The sequence below is a fragment of the Lycorma delicatula genome, chromosome 4, assembly GCF_047948215.1.
Source record: "Lycorma delicatula isolate Av1 chromosome 4, ASM4794821v1, whole genome shotgun sequence".
Classification (NCBI taxonomy): Eukaryota; Metazoa; Arthropoda; class Insecta; order Hemiptera; family Fulgoridae; genus Lycorma; species Lycorma delicatula.
Window position 1 is genome coordinate 155955834 of NC_134458.1, and position 21731 is coordinate 155977564.

The window sequence follows — 21731 nt, forward strand, 5'->3', positions numbered from 1 at the left end:
TGTTGCGCACTGTTTCTCTATTGACACCAATTTCTTTTGACAACCTTCTTGCAGATTTCTTTGGGCTGCTTGTGATTGCAGCTCTCACTCTTATTATGGTTTCTTCATTGCGTACAGATCTACACCTTCCACCTGTGTACTTAGCATCAATTACACTGCCTCTGTTTCTATAGGATTCAACATATTGCAGAATTGATTTTCAAGAAGGACATGCATGCCCACCAAACCTAGCGCAAAACCTTTGAGCAGTGATAACTGAGTAATTTCTAGCAAAATAATATTCCACTATTGCTGCTTGCTATTGTGTTCTCCACCTTTCAATGTTACACCACTAAATTTTGCAAATGTTTGTCTTTATCTTCACCTAAAGAAAAAAAAAACAAATTATTACCTCAAAACTTTCAGTGTAAATGTGGTCATTAATTAAGTCACCGGTGTATATATATATATATATTTAATTGAAAATCATAAATACATGCTTTCTTTTTTAAATGTGGTCCATAGTTGGCCATAATAAAAAAAAATCCCTGTTTTCTAAGATTCTTAATTCCTGTGTTTTCTCAGAATTTCCAAATTCCTACATTTAAATGATGTTGCTTTTTTTCTTTCAATTTTTCATAATTCAAAATTGTAAATCTTTTTATTAATAAAATGTTTTCTAAAATTTTATCAGGAAATATTTAAAACTCATTTAAAGCTTTTTTCCAGTTTGAAAGTAGGAAGGGAGGAGTTTCCTTCCTGATAAGGACTGATTACTAGAGCATGCTGGGTAATTTGTTTTATTATAACAGTAATAAATCAGTCTATATGAATTCAGCGTTTCCTCTTTATTTTGTGATAAAAACTAATGTCTAGAGAAATAGTGAATAATTGAAGTAGCTTGATTAATAATAATTCTTTATTAGGTTGGTATTTCATTCATATCAAACATTTTACAATTATCATACTGTTTCATATAGCAAGAAGTTTTACCTGGCTATAGCATCAGAAATATTATAGTATATTTTAAAAATTTATGCATTTTTTTAAAGTTTTGATCATTTTTTCTCCTTAAGACACAATGAGTACTTTGAATTTTGTTATTGCTGAAATTTTTAATATTTAGAAATGAAAATTACTTTAACCTAAGAAATATATTTTAATTGAAAATGTATTTTTAACTTGTATTACAGCTGTACTGTAGCTTTACTATTCACCTCTGTACAGTTGCTTATTGTAAGCATATTTTGTTGGTTTCATTTTTAGTATGTTTTTGTATAAACAATTTTAATTGTAAGGTATTTTCAAAATAATTTTTTATTTAACAATAAAAATATTTGATTAACTATTCTGAAAACAAAAATTAAATATAATGATTTAAAAAAAAAATCTTTTGCTCCTTATATCACTTGATGATAATTATTGGTGTTTACAGTGGCCCAGCCAAGTTGTTTTCACCTTTTAATTTAATCATCTTTGTCAGATAATTTTAAAATTCAGAATTGTCAGTTGGGATAAATAATGAATATTGAATCATTTATTATAATTCCGTTACTGTTGAGTCTTCCTTTGTAATGATGATGATTTTACCTATAGTTTTGTAGTAAAATTTCATTTTTCTTGAAAAGTTACATCATTACCTATATTTTAATTTAGGTTTCTTGCTGTTGTAATGCTCAGGTTGTTAATGAGTTATTTAATTAAAAATTATTAATTTTACTTAAAATTATTGTATAACTTGTATTAGAATCAGTTTGTGTAACTATTTATTTGGAAAGGGTTTGTGGTAGGTATATGAGTAAGAAAAAAAAACAGTAATATATTTATACACATATTTAGAAATATTTGTAATAATTATTTTAATACTGTAGAAAAATATCTAAACTCTCATGAACTCTCATGAACAGGTGATTCAAAATAGCATGTCAAAGTTGGGAGCAGATTTGAAACTAATATAAACAAAAAGCAGCTATTAACATATATTCAGAAACGCTTTGTTTTTAAGTTACACTATAAAAAAATATTTCACAGTGTGTAGAGTAAAATGAAGCCAGAAATTAAGCAGGAAATTTGACTGTTTTATATATTTATAGCCAAAAAAATTCTATAAAACAGGTCGGAGTACTGTATTTCTTGTAGTTAGCAAGAAAATTATTACAAGTGCAAAAAAATTTGGAATTGAAAATTTTTTTTTTTAGGCTTGCTGTAAACTAAAAATCCAATTTACTGTTTCTTTTGCTAACAGAATACTGTATATTGTTAATAAACAATTAGAAATTACAAAAAAAATTATTGAGAATTTAATTCTAAGAAAATTGATGTAAAGTCAACTGAAAACAATAGTGCTTTAATTCAAAACAAAATAAATAAACATTACCATTTTAAACAAAACAAAAATCTTCTTCATAAGGTTAAAACGTTTAGCTATTGTTTTTTAAATACTTAAAACAGAATAAATTGAATATGAAAAAATAAAAAAATTACATTGTAGCTGAAAAATGATTTATTACTGAAATTAAGATGCTACCACCAAGATGAAAGTAATGTTAGTAATAACTTTTATCATCAACTATCAATGTGATTGTCATTTTATTGAAAACAATATTCAGCACAATGAATCTGTGCTTTTAGATCAGATCTTATTGGGTCAGGACTATTCTTTCAGTTGCTTCAGCTTCTGTGAAACAAATTTTCTTAGTTCTTGTTGTGTGCCAAAACATTTAGACAACCCAACATTTTCATGTGACCATGAAGATGTTATGAGACCAGGAGACCTTTGTGATGGACGGTTTATACCAGTCCATTTCAAACTACCTATTACTATATGCATTACATAAATAATCTTCTAATATTACTAAAGAAAGTGAGTGAGTGCATAATCATAATTTTTACTTGTTTTCTATCATATTATACAAAACTTCAGGTATTGTTGAACTTAAATATAAAAACTGTGGGAAGATAAAAATGTAATAAATAAAATAATTACTTAACTGAAAGATAATCCGGAATTTTAAATAAGTAGTACTTTACTAGTGAATTTACATCATTTGTAATAAATTATGAACCCAGATTTATATTATAATAATTTATTATTTAAATTAAATAAGTATTGTGTGTTTTTTAAACTTTTAATGTAAATGTTTTTATAACAGTTGCAGTATCTGTAGCAGTTTTTAACTTTATTGTGGTAGTTAATAATAGATTTTTATCATAAAAAAGGTGATGTGGATACCACATGACTTCCTTGTCACCTATTAAATTACATATACACATTTTTTTCTGCATTTCATTAAACTTATTTCATTTAAAAGTGAGATTATATGATTCTAATCTTTAATAAAGTGTACAGTTATAAAATTGCTGAAATATTAGTTTTTATTAGCATCAAATATTTATACAATTAATAATTAATTCTATAATCTAAGTAATATTAGAATGGAGTAAAAGTCCATTTACTACTCGTATTATTAGATCAGTATTATTCATATCTTCGTGAGTATAAGTTGGTGCAAAATCAAAAATGAAAAAGAAACAATCATACAGGAAAAAGAAAGATAACATGAAGTATTATCAAAAAAGTGACAACAAGATGAATATGAAGAGAATTGTTAAAACTAAAGAAAAAATAAAAAAATTAAGAGAAGATTATAAATATAAAGAGGAAGAAACTGTTAAGACCAAGAAAATAATAAAACTATTAAGAAAGGATGATGAATATAAAGAGAGAGAAAATTTGAAAACCAGAGAGCATGTACACAAATGAAAATGAGAAGAATTATATCAAACCAAAGAGTGATTAAATGATTGGCAACAAAAAACAAATAAACAAAATGATGAACTCCAATGTTGGGAGAATATTGTCTGACAATGTCAAAAGAATAATGAAGTAAAAGAAAATAATTTTTTGCAATTTATTAAAGATTGGGCATGTATGCCTGAGTGTATATGTTTTTTGTGAGGATCTATTTTCCATCATACTGTAGTTAACTGTAATGTAGATAAAATTAAACAAATTCCAGAATAAAATTAAACTAGAAAATCCAAAAATAATACGATTATAAATTATAATTCTCAATTAATATTAAATAATCAGATGTTTCATCAAATCTGTTACTTATACACATATGCAATAATCCCTATTAAATTACGTGTACACATTCTTAAAATTACATAAAATTTTATATCATGGGTACCTACACACACACCTTCGATATTTTAGTTACTGCAAAACTCCAGACTATGCTTTGAAGTGACTTCCACATCTGCTGTATTTGGTTCCCAGCGATTACTTCCTCTTCCAATACCTGAAGAAATGGCTTAGTGGATGAAGATTAACTTCAAATGATGTCAAAGCTGAAGCAACCACTTATTTTGCATAGTTGGACAAATTGCGTTATACTGAGGGTATTAAAAAGTTAGAAAGTCATTCAAAATGTTCGAATTGTAAGGAGACTACGTTGAAAAATAAGCAATTTCTGAAAAATTTTGTGTTTTCTTGATCGGGCTGACTTTCTGAATGATCCTTGTATATCTTTTAATCTTTATTAACATTAACTGAACTTTTTTGATAAAGTTTGATATCATTAAAATATTTTGAGTGTATAATAAATAATGCATCAAAAAATATGCTTTATTCAGAATTATGAAGCAGAATAGTGCAATGTGAGAACAAAGTTAGATAAAACATTAAGAGATCAGAATCTAGTGCAGCTGATTATTTAATGGTATTTACTTGAGACATGAAGTATGTGATAATAGAAAATAAATATTGCATTTTACTAATTTATTTATTGTTAACTTAATTATTAATTTAAAAAAAAATGTTTGTGTTGCAGGACGACTCAACTTATATTGTGTTAGTGTTAGCAATAACAAAATAATGCATAGTTTGAGTTTAAAGTTAGGGGAACGAAGAGAAGATTGGAAATGTTGTTTTTGTTGCCATGTTAGGACTGGAACTATCTTCCTTGGAACATGGCACCTTGTAAGTTATTATGGCACTTTTGCATTATTTATAATTTAATATAAATTAATTCTCATAAATTGAATACTTTTAATGTTTTTACTATTATGTTTTTCAGTGATTGAGATGGATTTTTTCAGCATTTAATTTACAAGATTAATAAAAAAATAACAAGAATTTTAATTTTTTTTTCATGTAGAATCTACATATTCTTCTACATTCTATTGTCCCCTTCAAAGTAGTCCATAAGGGATGCAACACATTTCTTCCATTCCTTGGAATTTGTATTCTATTCCTTGTATTTTGTGAAATACATTTTGGGTACTTACGTATTAACGCCACCGCAGCTACAGCTGCTGTTTAGGTTATGTTGACTTTGTGTACTAAATATAACCTTCGCTCGCTAACCTCTTACGTATTAACACCACCACAGCTGCAGCTTTATTTAAAAACAAAGTAGTCAATCGGATTTCGGTGGATTAACATTGAATTGGATGTCGGTGCTATAACATTAAGGTTATATTATTATAAGTTGTATATATTATGCATATTTAATGTTAATTATAAGAGGTTAGCGAGTGAAGCGAGCGTAGGTTATTTTGATATACGTACGATTTGTCAGTACACGAAGTCAAGATTCCCATTTTGTTTGCCTAAGTTTATTTAGCAATTTTTTTATTTTTTTCATTTATCATTGCAAATTGTTGCCTTTTTAATGTATAGTGGGAACAAGAAAAATGCCAATGGGTGCAATATCTGAAGAATACTGATGATGCTTTGGCATTAGGTCTGGTGTTATTTTTGACCAAATAATCATCATTAATAGTTAAGTATATTAATAGTATAGTTAAGTTAAGCATGAGCTGGATTGTTAGGTGCAAAATCCAAAATTGTCAACCCACATTTTTGGTTGTTCTGTTTGGATTGCCCAACAAAACTATCCAAAACTGCTAAGCAGTACTGTTGGTTGACCGTATAAACTTTTGGTAAGAATTCATAATGGACGAACCATAAAAACAATAAGGAGAAACTTAACATTTGATTGAATGTTATATACTATTCAGTTTCAGTTCTTCAGAATGTTTCCATTATGGAATGATTGGACTTTCAATATCAAAATAACTCACCCATGTTTCATCGTCCGTTATAACATTATTAAGCAATTCTATTTCACCAGGGATGTCGACTAAATTGGTTAGGTTTTAATGAAATTCAACAGTTTTGAAACAAATTTTACTACTCATTTTATACCCAAAATGTCAGTCAAAATTGTTTCAAAAGAGTTATAAGAAATTCCTACCTCTTAATGAACTTCTCTAATATTGATTTGACAATTATTCATCACAGTGTCCTTTAATTTGTTGATATTCATTGGTTGTTGATGTGTTATCATCTCCAATCCCTTGAGATGTCATCCCTCATAGATGTCTTGATGCAGTTACACTTAAAAACTCCTTGTAGACAACTGCATTTTATTCCATTTTACAGTTCTATCATTTTCAAAAAAAATAAATTGTCACTTACAATAAAATACGTTCTATTTACTCAGCTGTCAAATTTGAATTATATGTCTAATATGGTTGAAAATACTGATCTACATTATAGACTGCTGCCATCATGAATTTACATAAGTAACTAGTATATTTCATGTAATTCTTATTTCATATAAAAAAAATTTGCTTATGAATAGTGTGGAAAAATTACTTTTTTAAATAAATATTTTAGTATAAACTGATTGAATCTGATAAAACCTGTTAAGAGGATATTTGTGTTTTCTATGGATAACTTTGAACAGTGACTGTTTTAAAATTTCCAGCCATTTGAAATTGGTTTCTTAATAAAATGCTCAAACAGTGACTCTGAACAATGAATTGTTCAGTAATATTGAAAAGTAATCTGTTTGTTAATTTTTATGCATATTATAAAATTATAGTAATGTAGTAAACTGATGGTTTTTGTTTGCGCGTTTTTATATGAAGTTTTTTTTTTATATGAAGGTATTTTCTATTCATCTGTAGAAAAAAGATTGGTATGGGTTACTGCAAGGATCATGTGGATGTTACAGAATTGATGTTTGTTTATTCAACGATATGTCAACCCATTACTGCGGATTTCATATAAAAACCTATACTCATTATAAATTAAAGGATTTTCTTAGTCTTTTCTAAGGGTTCATGAAATCCATCAATTAGAACATTATTCACCGATCCATTATAATTTGTAAAATTAATTTTCCAATTAATCATAATCACAAGTCTGATTCTTTATTTTTATTTAAATTTACCTCTTTGGTACCAGTAAGCATTGCCAGACATTTTGACTATGATGGGAGTTGCCGGACTAGCTTGAACATGCATAAAAATTGCAGTTTTGAAAATATGGCTATCTTAATATTAGATTATTCAATATTTTTTCCATAACTGAATGGTTCCAGTTTGCATTTAAACCAATCTATCAAGACACGTTTGGTTTCCAGTAAATCACTGCACAAGCTCTGCCATACACAAAGAAGTATTAACAAGATTTGTTAGTTAAAAAGACATTCTCTCACTTATGAGACCAGTGTTAAAAATTTTGGTTCTCACCTTTAATTTTACTAAAATAAATATTTTGTGTTGTTTTAAATACTTTAGTTTTTTGTCTAAACATCCTGGTTTCTATGAAAACCACATTGTTGTTTTGTGGTTTAATTATTTTGTAGATTTTCTTCAATAAAAATAATTTTTTTAAAAAATCAAATTTAAAATAAATTTTTAGTATTTTACTTAAAATCCATTAAAGACTGGATACATTTTCAAAATTGGCTTTATCTGAAGTGAAATGTCTGTCATTATGTAGATCATTATTGACATTGATTGGTAACATGTCAAAATCTATTTAAATCTGAAAAACTGTAAGTTATACCAAATAACCTGACACATGTGTCCCCACACTTAGGCGGTTGAAAAATCAATTACCACCATGACCAAAGTTGTGAAACTTATCTTTAAGATTAAACTGTTAAAAGATATTGAAAATTAAAAAAATAGCTTGTTTGTTTTCAGTGAAGTTGGTTCTAACTTTTTTAGAGTTCTGTGTACTTTTTAAAAATTCAAATGACAAATTACATTATTTATGCACTTCCAGTGAAAATTAAATTTTTAATGAATACTTTGCTATGGTGACTTGGGACTCTTGCTTTTCAACTCTGGCAAGGTGCCTTCCATTTGGTAGTTAGGTTTTCATTGTAGGATATAATTTAAATATAAAGAAAACCCAACCTTACCTCTATGAAGTAATGTCTGAAATGTTCAAGCTTAAACATCTGGCAATACTTACTAAGAGAATATTTTGAGGTAAAATCTAGTAAAAATAAACAATCAGCCTGGCAAATATGATGCAATTGTCCTATATATTACAAACTATAATTTGCATTGTTGAACCAAATTCTGGTTCTTAGACAAAGAAAATACAATCCAGCGTTAATGTGATATTGACATTTGTCAATGCAGTATGTTAATTTCTAGTATGAGTTATTGTACATAAAAGAATATGTTTTGTTAATATTGTATATCTGTGTACTTAAGAAAGTGAGATGCTTTAAATTCTATACTTGACACCTCATAACAAAACAATTACATTTTAAGGAACCGTATGCAGATAAGGTTATGATAAGGAAAATCCACAAAGGATTACTTTGTGTACTGAAGTGATCCATCCAGTGTTTCATAGTCATAAGGGAGTTACTGGAATAAAAAAAAATTAGGTTTTATAAATTAGGTTAATAAAGAATTAGTGATGATAATGGTGATATGGATCAATATCTACATTATCTAGAATTTTAATAAGGTAATATTCTCAGATTCCCTCTTAAGTATGGATCCCTTCCAATAGCAGACATATTTTTAGTTCCATTAATATATGCTGTTAGATTTTATTGTATCGTTGATATAATTAATGGTGATATTAAAAATGACACTTAGAAGTAATTTCGTGTTTTAAACAACTTGTCATATATTTTTATCACTGTTAAAATTGAAGTATGTGTGTTTATACCCACGTTACTGATAATAATACTTTAAAACTTGTCCAAATAATTAATCGTTGGGTTCCAAAAATGTTAGTGTTTGTAAAGTATACAGCTATAATATCTATGTTGGTTTCATGTAAAAAGATATTTTATGTTACATGTAGATGCTTGATAAAATAAATACATCTGATATTATCCAGTTTTTCTTTTAATTAAAAAAAATTATATAATTTTTTTGTATATTTTATTTATAGCATTTGCACCTTAGATTTAAGAATGTATGTAAAAATATAATTTGAGTGGCCATCTTATTGGTTACTTATTTGTGTTTGTTAGTTAAGCCTGGAGTTTAAATAGTATAATTTTGTTTATTTGAATCCATGTCTATTTATTTGTTGTGTTTATTAGATTATAAAGATCAATTTAAATTGAAAATTAATAGAAAAAAAATTCAGTATTTCTAGTTACCTAACAAAAATAAATTAAATTTTAATAAGTGTCTAATGTGTATTAATAGTGAGTGTTTCATTGAATTGTATTTATCACAGATTTTTGGTTGAAATTGATGGCGTTCATAAATTTTGATTGAAATTGTTTTATTTCTAGATATTCTGAGATATATTTACATAAATTTTAATTGACATTGGAATCTGTGTGTTGAAGATAAACATCAGAAACAACTGTATAAAAGTTATTTATTGACTGTTTGCATGGCAAATCTCTCATTTGTTCAAAATAAATCGTTAAATAGAATTAAATAAACAAAAAAAAAGAGTGTAAATTGTAATGTTTAATGTAAATTTCATTCTAAATTGAAGTATTGATGGAAGCCTCTTTTTTACTCAGTCTCAGTATTTGCCTGTTATATGGTTATCAGTGTTTATACTGATTAAACTCAATAGTTTTGGGCAACCTAAATTTTTGGCATTCAATCTGAATGATATAAAATTTGATCTCCATTTACCTGTTGTGGTCTGTTTCTCTTGCTCTTTGTAATGATTCTTATATGTAACGGTTTTTCTACACAGAGAAAACTTAATGATTTGAAATCCAAATAAATTTTGAATAATGTGATTTTATTTAAAATATACCTGAAATTTTTAAAGTAATCTTTTAATCTCTAAAGGCTACTTGTTAACACTACTTCCAGGGAAATGTGCAGAGTAATGAAAAACATTTCTGGACCGTGGATGACATTTCTTAGTTGTGCAATATGCAATCTGAATTTATGTAATCTATAACAGAATAGATAGCACAGCAGTATTTTTCATTTAATATGAAATTGTTCAGAATAAAAGAGAAATGTTTTTCTTTTAAAATGTGATCTGAATTATCCTGTTTTATATTGTATTGTAAATGTATGAACAAAGAGTGACAAAGTCAATTTATAGTACTATACGTGGTCTGTTCAGATAATAACTAAGCATTTTTTATTACGCTCCAACAGAGATGTTTAGTGAAGTGTGGTTGGCAGCATTATGTTCTGTATAACCTTGTTACCACATTTTCTTGGATTGTTGGTATTTCATTTAGTTTTCATGTTATTGTAATTTGAGGGCAACGTGTCTTAACACGTTAGTAGCGATATTTGTAATGTGTGATTTTTGGGAGCAACGATATGATGTAAAGGTTTGCATGAAACTGAGGAAAACTTTCACAAAAACTTCAACTTTTGAAACAAGCTTACGGAGATGAAGTTCTGGGTTGTACACAATGTTAAGAATGGTTTTCACAATTTAAAAGTGGTCGTCAGTCAATTGAAGATGACCTTCGACTAGGAAGGCCTTCGACTTCAACTGATGACACACACACTCAGAAAATCAATATCTTGTGTATGCAAATCGCCAGTTGACTTGTCAGAGAATTTTCAGAAGATGTTAGCATCTCAGTTAGATCATGCCATGAAATTTTGACTGAAAAATTGAAAATGCATCGAGTTGCAGCATAGTTTGTTCCTCGTTTGATGACCAAACAACAGAAAGAACATCAAGTGGATGCTTGTCGGCAACTTCTTGAACAAGCCGATGACTCTGAAACATTTTACAAAGAATCATAATGGGAGATGAAACTGGGTTTACGGCTGTGACATAGACAAAAGTTCAATCATCACAATGGATTGGCAAAGGATATCCATGCCCCAAGAAAGCATGTCAGTCCCAATCCAATATCAAAATAATGCTCTCTGTTTTTTTCAAATTTAATAGAATTGTGCATTTTGAATTCTTTCCCCAAGGTGCAACAGTGTATAGTGCGTACTATCCAGGCATTATACAACTGTTATGTGAAAGAATCCAGCTTCATTATTATTGTTATGTGAAAAAATAATGATAGCTTCATTATTTCAAATGAAGCTATCCAGGACTGCTTCATCAAGTGGAAACATCACTGGGAGAAGTATGTGAGTAGGGGAGGGGAGTACTTTGAAGGGAACAAGAACCACTAATCAATAAAATTAATAATAAAGATTAAAAAATAGTTGTTTATTTTTTTTAACAGACCTTGTATACTTATAGTGAATAAATTGTAGATGAAGATCACAATTTATTTGTAAATTTTGCAGAATAATATTTTTGTGCGTGAATTGTATAACTTATGTTAAGATGAGTAAAGCCACCTGGAGCTCCCGAAAAGGTTACCGTTACGATTTAAACAGATTTAAAAGAAACTGGAATTCAATTTCTTCAACTAATTATTTTAAAATATAAACTTTTCTGTATAGTTTTTATATGCTTTAATTGCATATATTTATTATATATTACATACACAAACATATAAATTACAATTTTATATGTTTAAAATTAATGCCATAAAACAATGATTTTTTTTGTTTTTTTTTATAATTTATTTTATGTACAATTATGTTGGTGGTCTTTCATTGTAGGTGAAAATTCTTCATCTTTATGCATATCTTGAATGTAGGAGCAGATCTAAAAAATTTCATTAAGGCAGTTTGCAGATCAGCTTTCCTTCGCTTGCTTTGTTCAATTTCCCTCTCCCTGTTAAAATATTCTTGAATTTTTGTAATAGTCTGTAAAATTCTGTTTTTAAGAATGCTTATTTGTAGTTAATAGGTCAACAGTTGTTAATACTTTAGGTTTAAATATACTTTTAAGTTTAGGTTTTAAATATTACTTAAGGTTTTATTTTTTGTCTGAAATAATATTGAAATATATCCCTCGAGATCCTAATTATATATTATGTAACTTAGAATAAATTTTATTACGTAATGATGAAATTTTTTATTGAAATGATTAAATTTCAATTTAATGAAAAATAATAATAATAATGAAAAAAGTCCCCGTTAAATTAACTCTGAAATGTTAAACTGCAGTAGAATTTGCCAGTATGATCATCTATATAATCTGACTGTCAGCCAGAACCATCTTTCTTTGTCTTGGTTGAAAAGGTTGCTGAATAAGATTACTGTATATTATTGTTCACTTCATTACATGAAGTTGTTTAAAAAAATTTGATGTCAAAAAGACTAAATAATCTATTCACTTACTAATGATTCCATCACATTAAACCACCGCCCTTTAATGGTTCACCAGTGTCTGCCAATAAGTACTTTTTCTTTGTTTTTTAATCTTTGTTTCGATAAACTACTTTAGAATGTTAAATGGATTTTTTAAATTACATTTTAATCTATTTCAGTCAATGGTAATAAATATTCTTATAATTTGATCTATATATTTTAAACCATCTGTTTAACCAAGATTAAAATAAATAATAATGTGCTTAGTGGATTGAATTAATTTTAACTTGCAGGAAATAATATTTACATGTAATGATGAAATTGTGTGGCTTTTATCTTTAAAGGAAGTTGTTATCATTGTTTTATTTTAATAGTTTTCAGTATAATTGTTAATAATTAAAATAATTTTTTATTAAATATTATCTTTGTTTGACAGATGTTGCAAGTCCTCGCTTTATCAGTACTTGCAGTCATGTTACGCCATCCAGAACTTATGATAGAGGATAGCGAATTGATGATGGGCCCAGTGGTTGCATCCCCTCCTGCATTACCTACCCCACTTAGCAGTGAAGTAGATGTTGAAGCGATTCCTGAGTTCCAAGTAACATTTGCTCGTGTACCTGATCACTCACAATCTCATCCTCTACATGCACCAAATATTCCATTCTATCACAGAAGATCAAGAGCTTTAAATTACAGTAAGCTGAAATTTCATTATGAAAAGCAATTTTGCTCAATTAATTTTAGACAGTCTTAAATTATGTATATATTTTTTTTTATCTAATAGCTGATATATTTTTTTTTATATGGGGATTTCTTTAGTTGTGTGAATTACAGCTGTAGTAGTTATTTATAAGGGAAGGCGAGCCATTTAAATAAATAAATGAATGAGAAGGAATAATCTAAAATAAACAGAAATAAGTTATCTTCTTTTTTTTTTGAAAGCTTAATATTTTTTCTAATTTATAGCATCCATCTTCTATCAAAATCACGTTAATTTTTGAAAGCCATTCGTAAAAAAAACCAACTGTTTTTTGTTTTACTATATGTGAATTGTTTTTATTAAGTGTTATTGTGGGCATTGGATCAGTCCTTGTAATGACTATCTTTGGCACACACTCTCACTGTTAACAGCCAAATCTGTGTGGTGGCAAGTCTGCCTGTAAGCTTGCTCATATATATTCATATGTTGTGCAGTTGTGATCTTTATGGATTTATGGATTGCACATAAAAACCCCCAGACTAGTAGCTGAGTTGGACATTAGGTAAAACTAGGCCTCCTTCAATGCAAAAATCTAAATTTAAATATTAATAATGTGACCTGAGTGACATTTACTTGCATCTACTGCTTTTGAAGACCCAACTATGTAAGATTTCCATTTAATACTAGACGTACAACTTATGCTTGTTTAGGAATCATCTGGTTTGTAAATTTTTACAGATAAGATAGAACTAAGAAGTTATATCCTCATAGGAAATAATTAGAATAATACTGTAATTATGGGGCTTGTAGCTTAAATAAAACTTCAGTAGCCTGTAAAGGTATCTCAAGAGTGGATGGATAAGTCAGAAAAAACATTGACGGATTAATGGTTTATTGCAATTTTTAGAAATAAATTATTACACTTAATAAATTTAAAAACTAGCAATTTTTAAAATGTTATTGATATATATATATATATATATATATATATATATCAAATAACTAAAAAATAGCCAAACACAATAACTGAAAACCTAAAGAACTAATACCAAAAGTTAATTTTTTCATGAGATCCTACATTTTATTTTGTTATTTGAGGTTAATTGGTGCAATGGTCAGTATGTTGGTGAATTATTCAAATTTTCATGAGGTACTTGCAAGGCATCATGAATTACTTGCTTAGGATCCACTAACATCATCTGTGAGGAACAGGCTGGTTTTCGTAAGCATTGGCAGCTGCTTAGTCAAGAGTTTAAAGATGTGACATACAGAAGGGAGACTGTAGTGATTGTGTGTGTTGATTTTGTATGAAGGCTGAAGCTATTGGTGGACAAGTTGCATTTGCGTGGGGTGAAAGGGAAGGTGCTACAATGGTGATATATTTTTATTAATCAGTGCTTTTGTGCTACCAGGATTAATGGGGTGACTTCAAGATAAAGACAGCAGAGAGTCTGAATACCACAAAGAGCTGTGCTAAGCCCGACTTAAATATAATGATAAATAACTTACCATGAAAATTAAAAAACAAAGAAGGTATTATTAAAATGGAATTGCAAGTGGAAAACTTAATCATATGCACTCCTTGCCAAAAGCAAAGATGAATAAATTATCCTCAAAGCTGAATGAGGCAATGTAAGCATTGCACAACTGGACTGCTGAAAATCTTATGACTGTGAGCCCAAAAGATATGACGTTTCATCATATCTTCTAATTGGCTCACTCTGTGCCAGAAATCACCCTGAAATAAGGAAGTGTAGACATCAAGGAAAGTGAATCTCAAATATTTGGGTATGTACCTCAAAAGGAAAATGACGTGGAAGAATCATATCGAACAGGTCGCTAGCAAAGTAAACAATAAGCAAAGTATTGTAAACAATACCTAGCTGATAAAAAGTAGGTAGTTCATTGTCGGCTCTAAATGACACTTTTAGGATTTATATAAAAGTAATGATCCTGTTTGGTAGCAAAAACCTTATTACTGCTGACACATATGACCTAGAACTACTTCAAAATCAAGCCATTTGGCTCATTACAGGAGCTGTAAAAACTCCCATTCCAGGTCTTTTGGTCATTACTAGATGTAATGATATTCTTTGAAGTGTTGCGATGGGCTGCATTACAATGTGAAAAACTTAATCAGTTACCTTTTATCAGTTGCTGGCATAAGTTGATCAGGCAGAAAATTATCTTTTGAAACTAAAAAAGGTGTCTTCCAGTATGTCACAGAATTAAGAGAAAGGTATTCTGCACACCAGCACAAGATGAATCTCTAATTTACCATTGTGCCTCTAACTGGTACCATATAACATCAGCTACACTCAAAGTACAGAAGGTGGAGGTCAGGAATCCAACCTTAACCCCATTGTCTAAAACAGTGTACCCCAAAAATGAATGGCATATGGTTGTACACCCATAAAGATGCGACATCCAGAAGGGAAACTGTAGTGATTGTGTATATGTTGATTTTGTATGAAGGCTGAAGCTATTGATGAACAAGTTGCATTTGCTTGGGGTGAAAGGAAAGGTGCTACATGAAGCACCTTACCCTAGACATTGTCCTCTGACTAAAGAGTACAAAAAAGGCATGTATTCATACCTTTGTATGAATACATGCCTTTTTTGTAAGGCTGTCTTGTCATGACCCAAAGCTGTTCTGGCTGTCATGTCTTTCCAACATCCAACATCTTTAAAGATTTTAGATATACAGACCTTGATTAGACAGCTACATGTTGCTGGAAAGGAGGTGATTTTTCATTGGATTCCATCCCATATGGGTATATATGGAAATGAACAGGTTGATCTCTCTTGGTAAAAGAAGACACACAAATCTTATTTCAGCAGCAATCTGTATTATCTTATTATTTAGCAAAGCTTATTAACTACAAATTCAGAGTATCTACTCAACAATACATCCTGTCGTGTAGTGAAAATAAGAGGTGGTCTTTGCTGGTAGAGAATGAAGCTAGTAAGTAATACCCGGCGACAGCAAGAGTGTGGCCATATTCAGGATAACAACTGGTCGTGGCTGTCTTGGTGCCCATCTGCATCAAATAAATGTATATACTACATCTAGATGTTGCCGTTTGTAAGGCAGAAAACAGTGTTGTGTGAATGTGATTATTTTTAAAATTTTAAAGGATTGTCTGGAAAGATCTGTTTTTGTGTACTGTGCATTACATAATAATAATATTATTATAGAGTAAATTTGCAACATTGTAGACTTCAAAATATTTTATATTTACAAATGATCAACAAGAGATTAGATATAAATCTTGAACAATTGCATTTAATGGAAAATATCCAAGAACAAGAAAGACTTAAAAATTATTTTTTCTTTTGAAAAATGACAAAAATAGGTGCTTCTTTAAAAAAAAAAATAAAATGACTTCCATATTTGAAAAAATCTGATGTGGGCACCATGTGACTATTTGGTACGCCTATTAAATTACATATACACATTTTTTTAAAAATAAAATGTACATAAAATTTTATTTCATCATATTTTTTTTTATTTATTATTTATTGTATTATTATTTATTGTAAATTTTTTTTTACAATATGTGTGTGCGTGCTCCCTTCTAAGATCAAAATATTTCATTAATTAAAATTTCATTTGGCTATAAATCTGGAGCCAATGAAAATTAGTACCACTATATATATCGTTGAAAAGCTCTCGTGAGGGCTTATTACTGCAGTTAAGACAAAGTCCAAGATCCAATTTTTTTGGATTTTGGGCTTTTTTTGGACATGTTTGATTCAGTCGATTCCAATCAAAAAGGGAGGTGCACAACTAGATGTACAATAGTCCTAAATACAAAATTTCAACATCCTACGGCTAATAGTTTTTGAGTTATGTGAGATATACGTACATACAGATGTCGCACCGGAACTAGTCAAAATGGATTCAGGGATGGTCAAAATAGATAATCCTAATGAAATCTGAAAACTGACATTTTTCGCAATCGCAATACTTCCTTTACTTTGTTCGAGGAAGTAAAAAGGAAGTTTAAATTTTTACCTTTAACCTACCCTTGCTTCATTCACTAACCTCGTCTAATTAACATAATATATATATAACATATATATATATATATATATATAACAAAGGGCAAACCATCAGACTATTTATTTGTATCGTTATCGTTCATCTATGTAGTTAATATATTCTGTATATTCTGATTGACCCTTTCAATTATAAAATGCTGAAATTTTGATTAAATTTTTTTATAAATGCGATGAATTTGATTAATCGCCTCCAATCTTTGAGCAAATATTTTAGCATGCATAAGTAAATATTTTTCTCATTCACTGACATATTTGGTATTTGTCAACATTCACCAGAGAATATTGACATTTGCCAAATATCAGTTGTTCACGGTAACATATACAGTTTATATTCTTTTTAATAAGGACGAATAATTCTCACTTTTTATTATATCTATTCCCCTTCAGTAATTTCTAAGAATATTAAAGATTTTCGCTTTTCAAATGAATAATATTAATTTTCTTTTTATAAGACTAGAAAATTTATTCTCAATTATTTGAAGTCTAGATGGAATTAAGTAATTTTGGCTACAAGTATATTAATAAAATGGAAAATGTTGAATTATGAATAAATCTTAATGCATTAAAAAAACCAATTGAGATACTAAAATTAAATAAATCTGTTTTATACTTTGAATTAATTGGAGATTTTTAGTTGTAACTTGAAAATTTATGTCAATAAGATGAATGGAACATTAAAATATAATTATGTAATTATTAAATAAGTGGTTAATTTATTATTTAAAAAAATATATATTTCTTGTGTGCGTGTGTGTGTCACTGAATTCCTAAACGGCTGGACCGATTTTGGTGACATTTTTTGTGTGTGTTCAAGGGGATTCGAGAATGGTTTAGTCACAATTTGATCTGATATAAAAGGTTTTTTAATTTATTTATTTATTTATGTGTTGTTGTTGATCTTGGGGTGGTTAAGGTTCAAAATTGGATCCGGTAGGCAGCGCTGCGATCGCATTTTAGAATTTTTTTTTAATTTTTGGCATATCAGTCAGACCCAGTAGTTGGTGCTGCAATCAGATTCTAGGAAATTTTTGTAGCTAATTAATTTTACAAAAAAATTCTAAAATTGTTTTTAATTTACAATTATATAAAATTTGGTAAAATAGATGTTAAAATAAAGAATGAGAAAATAAATGAAAAATGATTTAAAATTTCTACTAAAATTTTAACTAGGTTGCTTTTTTTACAGTGCTTTAATTTTTTTATTAATTGATTAATTAAGCTATCACATTGTTATGAAACTTCAAAATTATTAAATAAAAAAAAATGTAGGAGGTACTTTTTTAAAACGATCTAAGTGAAAATTAGCAGTAATGTGGATGAAAATTTATTAATTAACTAATTATTAATTTTACGACGTTTCGTTTTATAATTAGGGACTTGAGTAACTATTATGAATTTAAGTAACTATTTATCTTTAAAATAAATTACCAAGAATGTTGAAGTATAAAATTTAATTTATACAGATTAATTTTTTTTCTAATATTTTATAACTGAAAATAACTTAATAGTGTTCCGATTTAATTCATTATGCTTCATGTGCGAGTATATATAATAAAAATAGTAAAGCTTTATTATAAATTAACATTTTTACTCTTTTAATGTTCTACATTTGAAAGCCACAGCTGGGTTTAGCGTTCTTTATTTATGAGTCATACTAATACACATACATCTTCACATACATTTATACAAATAACAGAGCAACGCAAATAAAAGGAAATAGCGCTGCGGCTACTAGCCACATCTTAGTTACCCTTCCTTCCTTAAAAAAAAAAAATGCCCACTCAGCTCTTTATAACTCTCCCTGGATACACAATTTGGGCCAACCAAATGTATGACTGGCAATTTTTTTTTCCTTTAGATGGAAGTTTTTGTTAAAAACTTTTATATAATTTACTTATTTGTCAGTCATTAATATTTAAACAGCCTATTTAAAATAGCTGTTTACGCATATATTTATATGTTCAAATGTTATAATATGTTAAAAGAACATTTTCAAATAAGTTGTAATAAACAAATTTTGAGATATATATAACTTTGAAAATTATATAAGGTATCATGGATACCAGTGTTCTTTGGCAACTGGATTTCAATTAACCACATATCTCAGGAATGGTTGACCTGAGACTGTACAACACTACACTTCATTTACATTTATACATATCATCCTCTGAAATAATACCTTACCGTGGTTTCGGAGGCTGAACAGAAAAAGGGAGATATATACTAGATTGTGTTATTAATTAAAAGACTGTTTTATTGTGTATACATTAATTAAAGTTGAGTACACAAAGACAGTTAAACATTTTTAAAAAATCATGATTTCTTCTAACTTTTTTTAATAATAAACTTGAAAAAATAAAACAAACTTAAAAAAATATATATATATATATATATATATATATATACGAGGTGTGATCAAAAAATACGGTGAATAATTTTTTATTAAAAAAAGTAATTAGGTTACATAGAATTCGATTTAATCTCCATCAAAGTACTGTCCTTGGCTAGCAATGCACTTATCCCAACGTTGACTCCATGACTGGATCACATAGCATATGTGTGTGACTGGAGGCATTTCTGGAAGGCGTCTTTCGGAAGGGCTTTCAGCTGCTCGGTCGTGGCCCCTCTCAGTGTCAGCAATAAATGTTTTCCTTTAAGCACAGTTTTAATTTTTGGGAAGAGCCAAAAGTCGCATGGTGCTAAATCCGGTGAGTATGGCGGATGTGGACAGACAGGAACACTTTTTCAGCCAAAAACTCGCGAATGAGAAGCGAGGTGTGACACAGCGCGTTGTCGTGGTGAAGAAGGAAGCCATTGGTCCATTTTTCTGGTCACTTTCTTCGTACGTTGTTTTACAAAATGCTTTGAATGGATCCATACGAGATGTTAAGGTCTTCCGATAGCTCTCGAATAGTCATTCGCCTGTTTGAACGAACCATTGTTTCCACTTTTTGCACATTTTCAACTGTTTTTGAGGTTACTGTACATCCCGCATGCTGCTCGTCTTCAACAGACTCATTTCTGTTTTTAAATCGGTCATACAATTTGTACACAGTCTTCAAAGTTACCACATTATCGCCATACACAGATTCTAACATTTCTTGAGCTTCTTTGGCACTCTTTTGCAACTTAAAACAAAACTTGATGTTAATGCATTGTTCAAAATCCATGTTGCACGACAGTCACGATAAACACAACCTCACTCTAGCGGCTCTGGCAGCTGACTGGCAAGCTCGAACGTGTTACAACTTGTTACTGCCTGTCTCAGTTGATCATGCTCTTGGACAAATTACAGCATATGGATGTCAGCAGGTGCCGCTATAAAAATTCATTCACCGTATTTTTTGATCACACCTCGTGTGTGTGTGTGTGTGTATATATATATATATATATATATATATATAATTCAATTTTTTTTTAAATATTATCCTTTTCAAAGACTATGATAAATTAACAACTACCAACAATTTACCTAGACTTAACTTTACAGTGACTTTAAAGCTCATACTTTAAATAGTATTTAATTACTTGTTGTGTTCCCTTTTTAATGCTTTTTTTAAAGTTTAAAGAGCTAATTTAAGTTTTTTTTAATACTTTTATTTATAGTTGCATCAACAATTTGTCATTAGCGACTTATCAGTAAAGTGTAACTGTACCAGAAAATTTGTAGTCTTGAACAAACTCAGATCGACCATTCCTGAGACGTGTGCTTAATTGAAATCCAACCACCAAAGAACACCAATATCCACGATCTGTAGTATTCAAATCCGTAAAAATGTAACTAACTGCATTTACTAACATTTGAACCTGAGAAGTCAGACTATGAAATCAAATTGCTTACGACGACGAGTTTACCACTAGATCATCCCGCTGGGTTAATTTAAGTTTTTATTTGAATTTAAAAAATAAGATTATTTACAAGTAATAAAAAAAAAATTTTGATTGTAAAACAATCATCAAGAGATACTGGGGAATTAGTACTAAAGTTATGCTTTTCAGTGGAACTGCCAATAATAGTTATTTGTTATAGTTAATAGTTATTTTCCTTCCATTCCTAACAACTGGTGATATCAATTGTGAATTATTTGGTGAATTAATTCTGTTGAATGAGTACAGAAATAATGCAAAGTAACAAGAAAAGAAAATGCATAAAGGTAAAAAGGAAAAACATTGACATAAATATAATATCCCCTCTACGGCCCAATTAGATAAAGATGTGTATGATTTGTAGATGAAGTATAGTCTTATTCAGACTTAGGCCTGATCATTCCTGAGACATGTTAATTGAACCGCAACCACCAAAGCACTCCTGGTTTCCACTGTCTAGTATTCAAATCCTTATAAAAGCAACTAACCTTTACTAATATAGAAACCTCAGAACCTTCGACTTCAAAAATCAGCTATTAAACAACTGATTTGCAACCGAGTTAACCTGTGAGCGAAAGCACCTGCTAACTTGCTTTGAAATACCGGCCAATATGGAAGTGGATCAATTTGTATCCCAGTTCACCGTGTTTGAGATACAGCCATCTCTAGA

General features: G+C 29.1%; 1 protein-coding gene across 4 annotated transcripts in view; it reads left to right on the top strand.

Moving 5' to 3' along the window:
- Nucleotides 1-21731, top strand: part of LOC142323995 (lysosomal-associated transmembrane protein 4A) — a 124449-nt gene that overhangs the window by 82770 nt on the left and 19948 nt on the right. For 3 of the 4 annotated variants that reach the window (XM_075364474.1, XM_075364475.1, XM_075364477.1), the window contains exons 2-3: nt 4815-4963; nt 12863-13124. In XM_075364474.1, coding sequence (XP_075220589.1) covers nt 4815-4963; nt 12863-13124 — 411 coding nt within the window. Of the gene's footprint in view, nt 1-779; nt 906-4814; nt 4964-12862; nt 13125-21731 lie in introns of those variants that run through there. The other variant, XM_075364476.1, reaches the window with a different exon arrangement.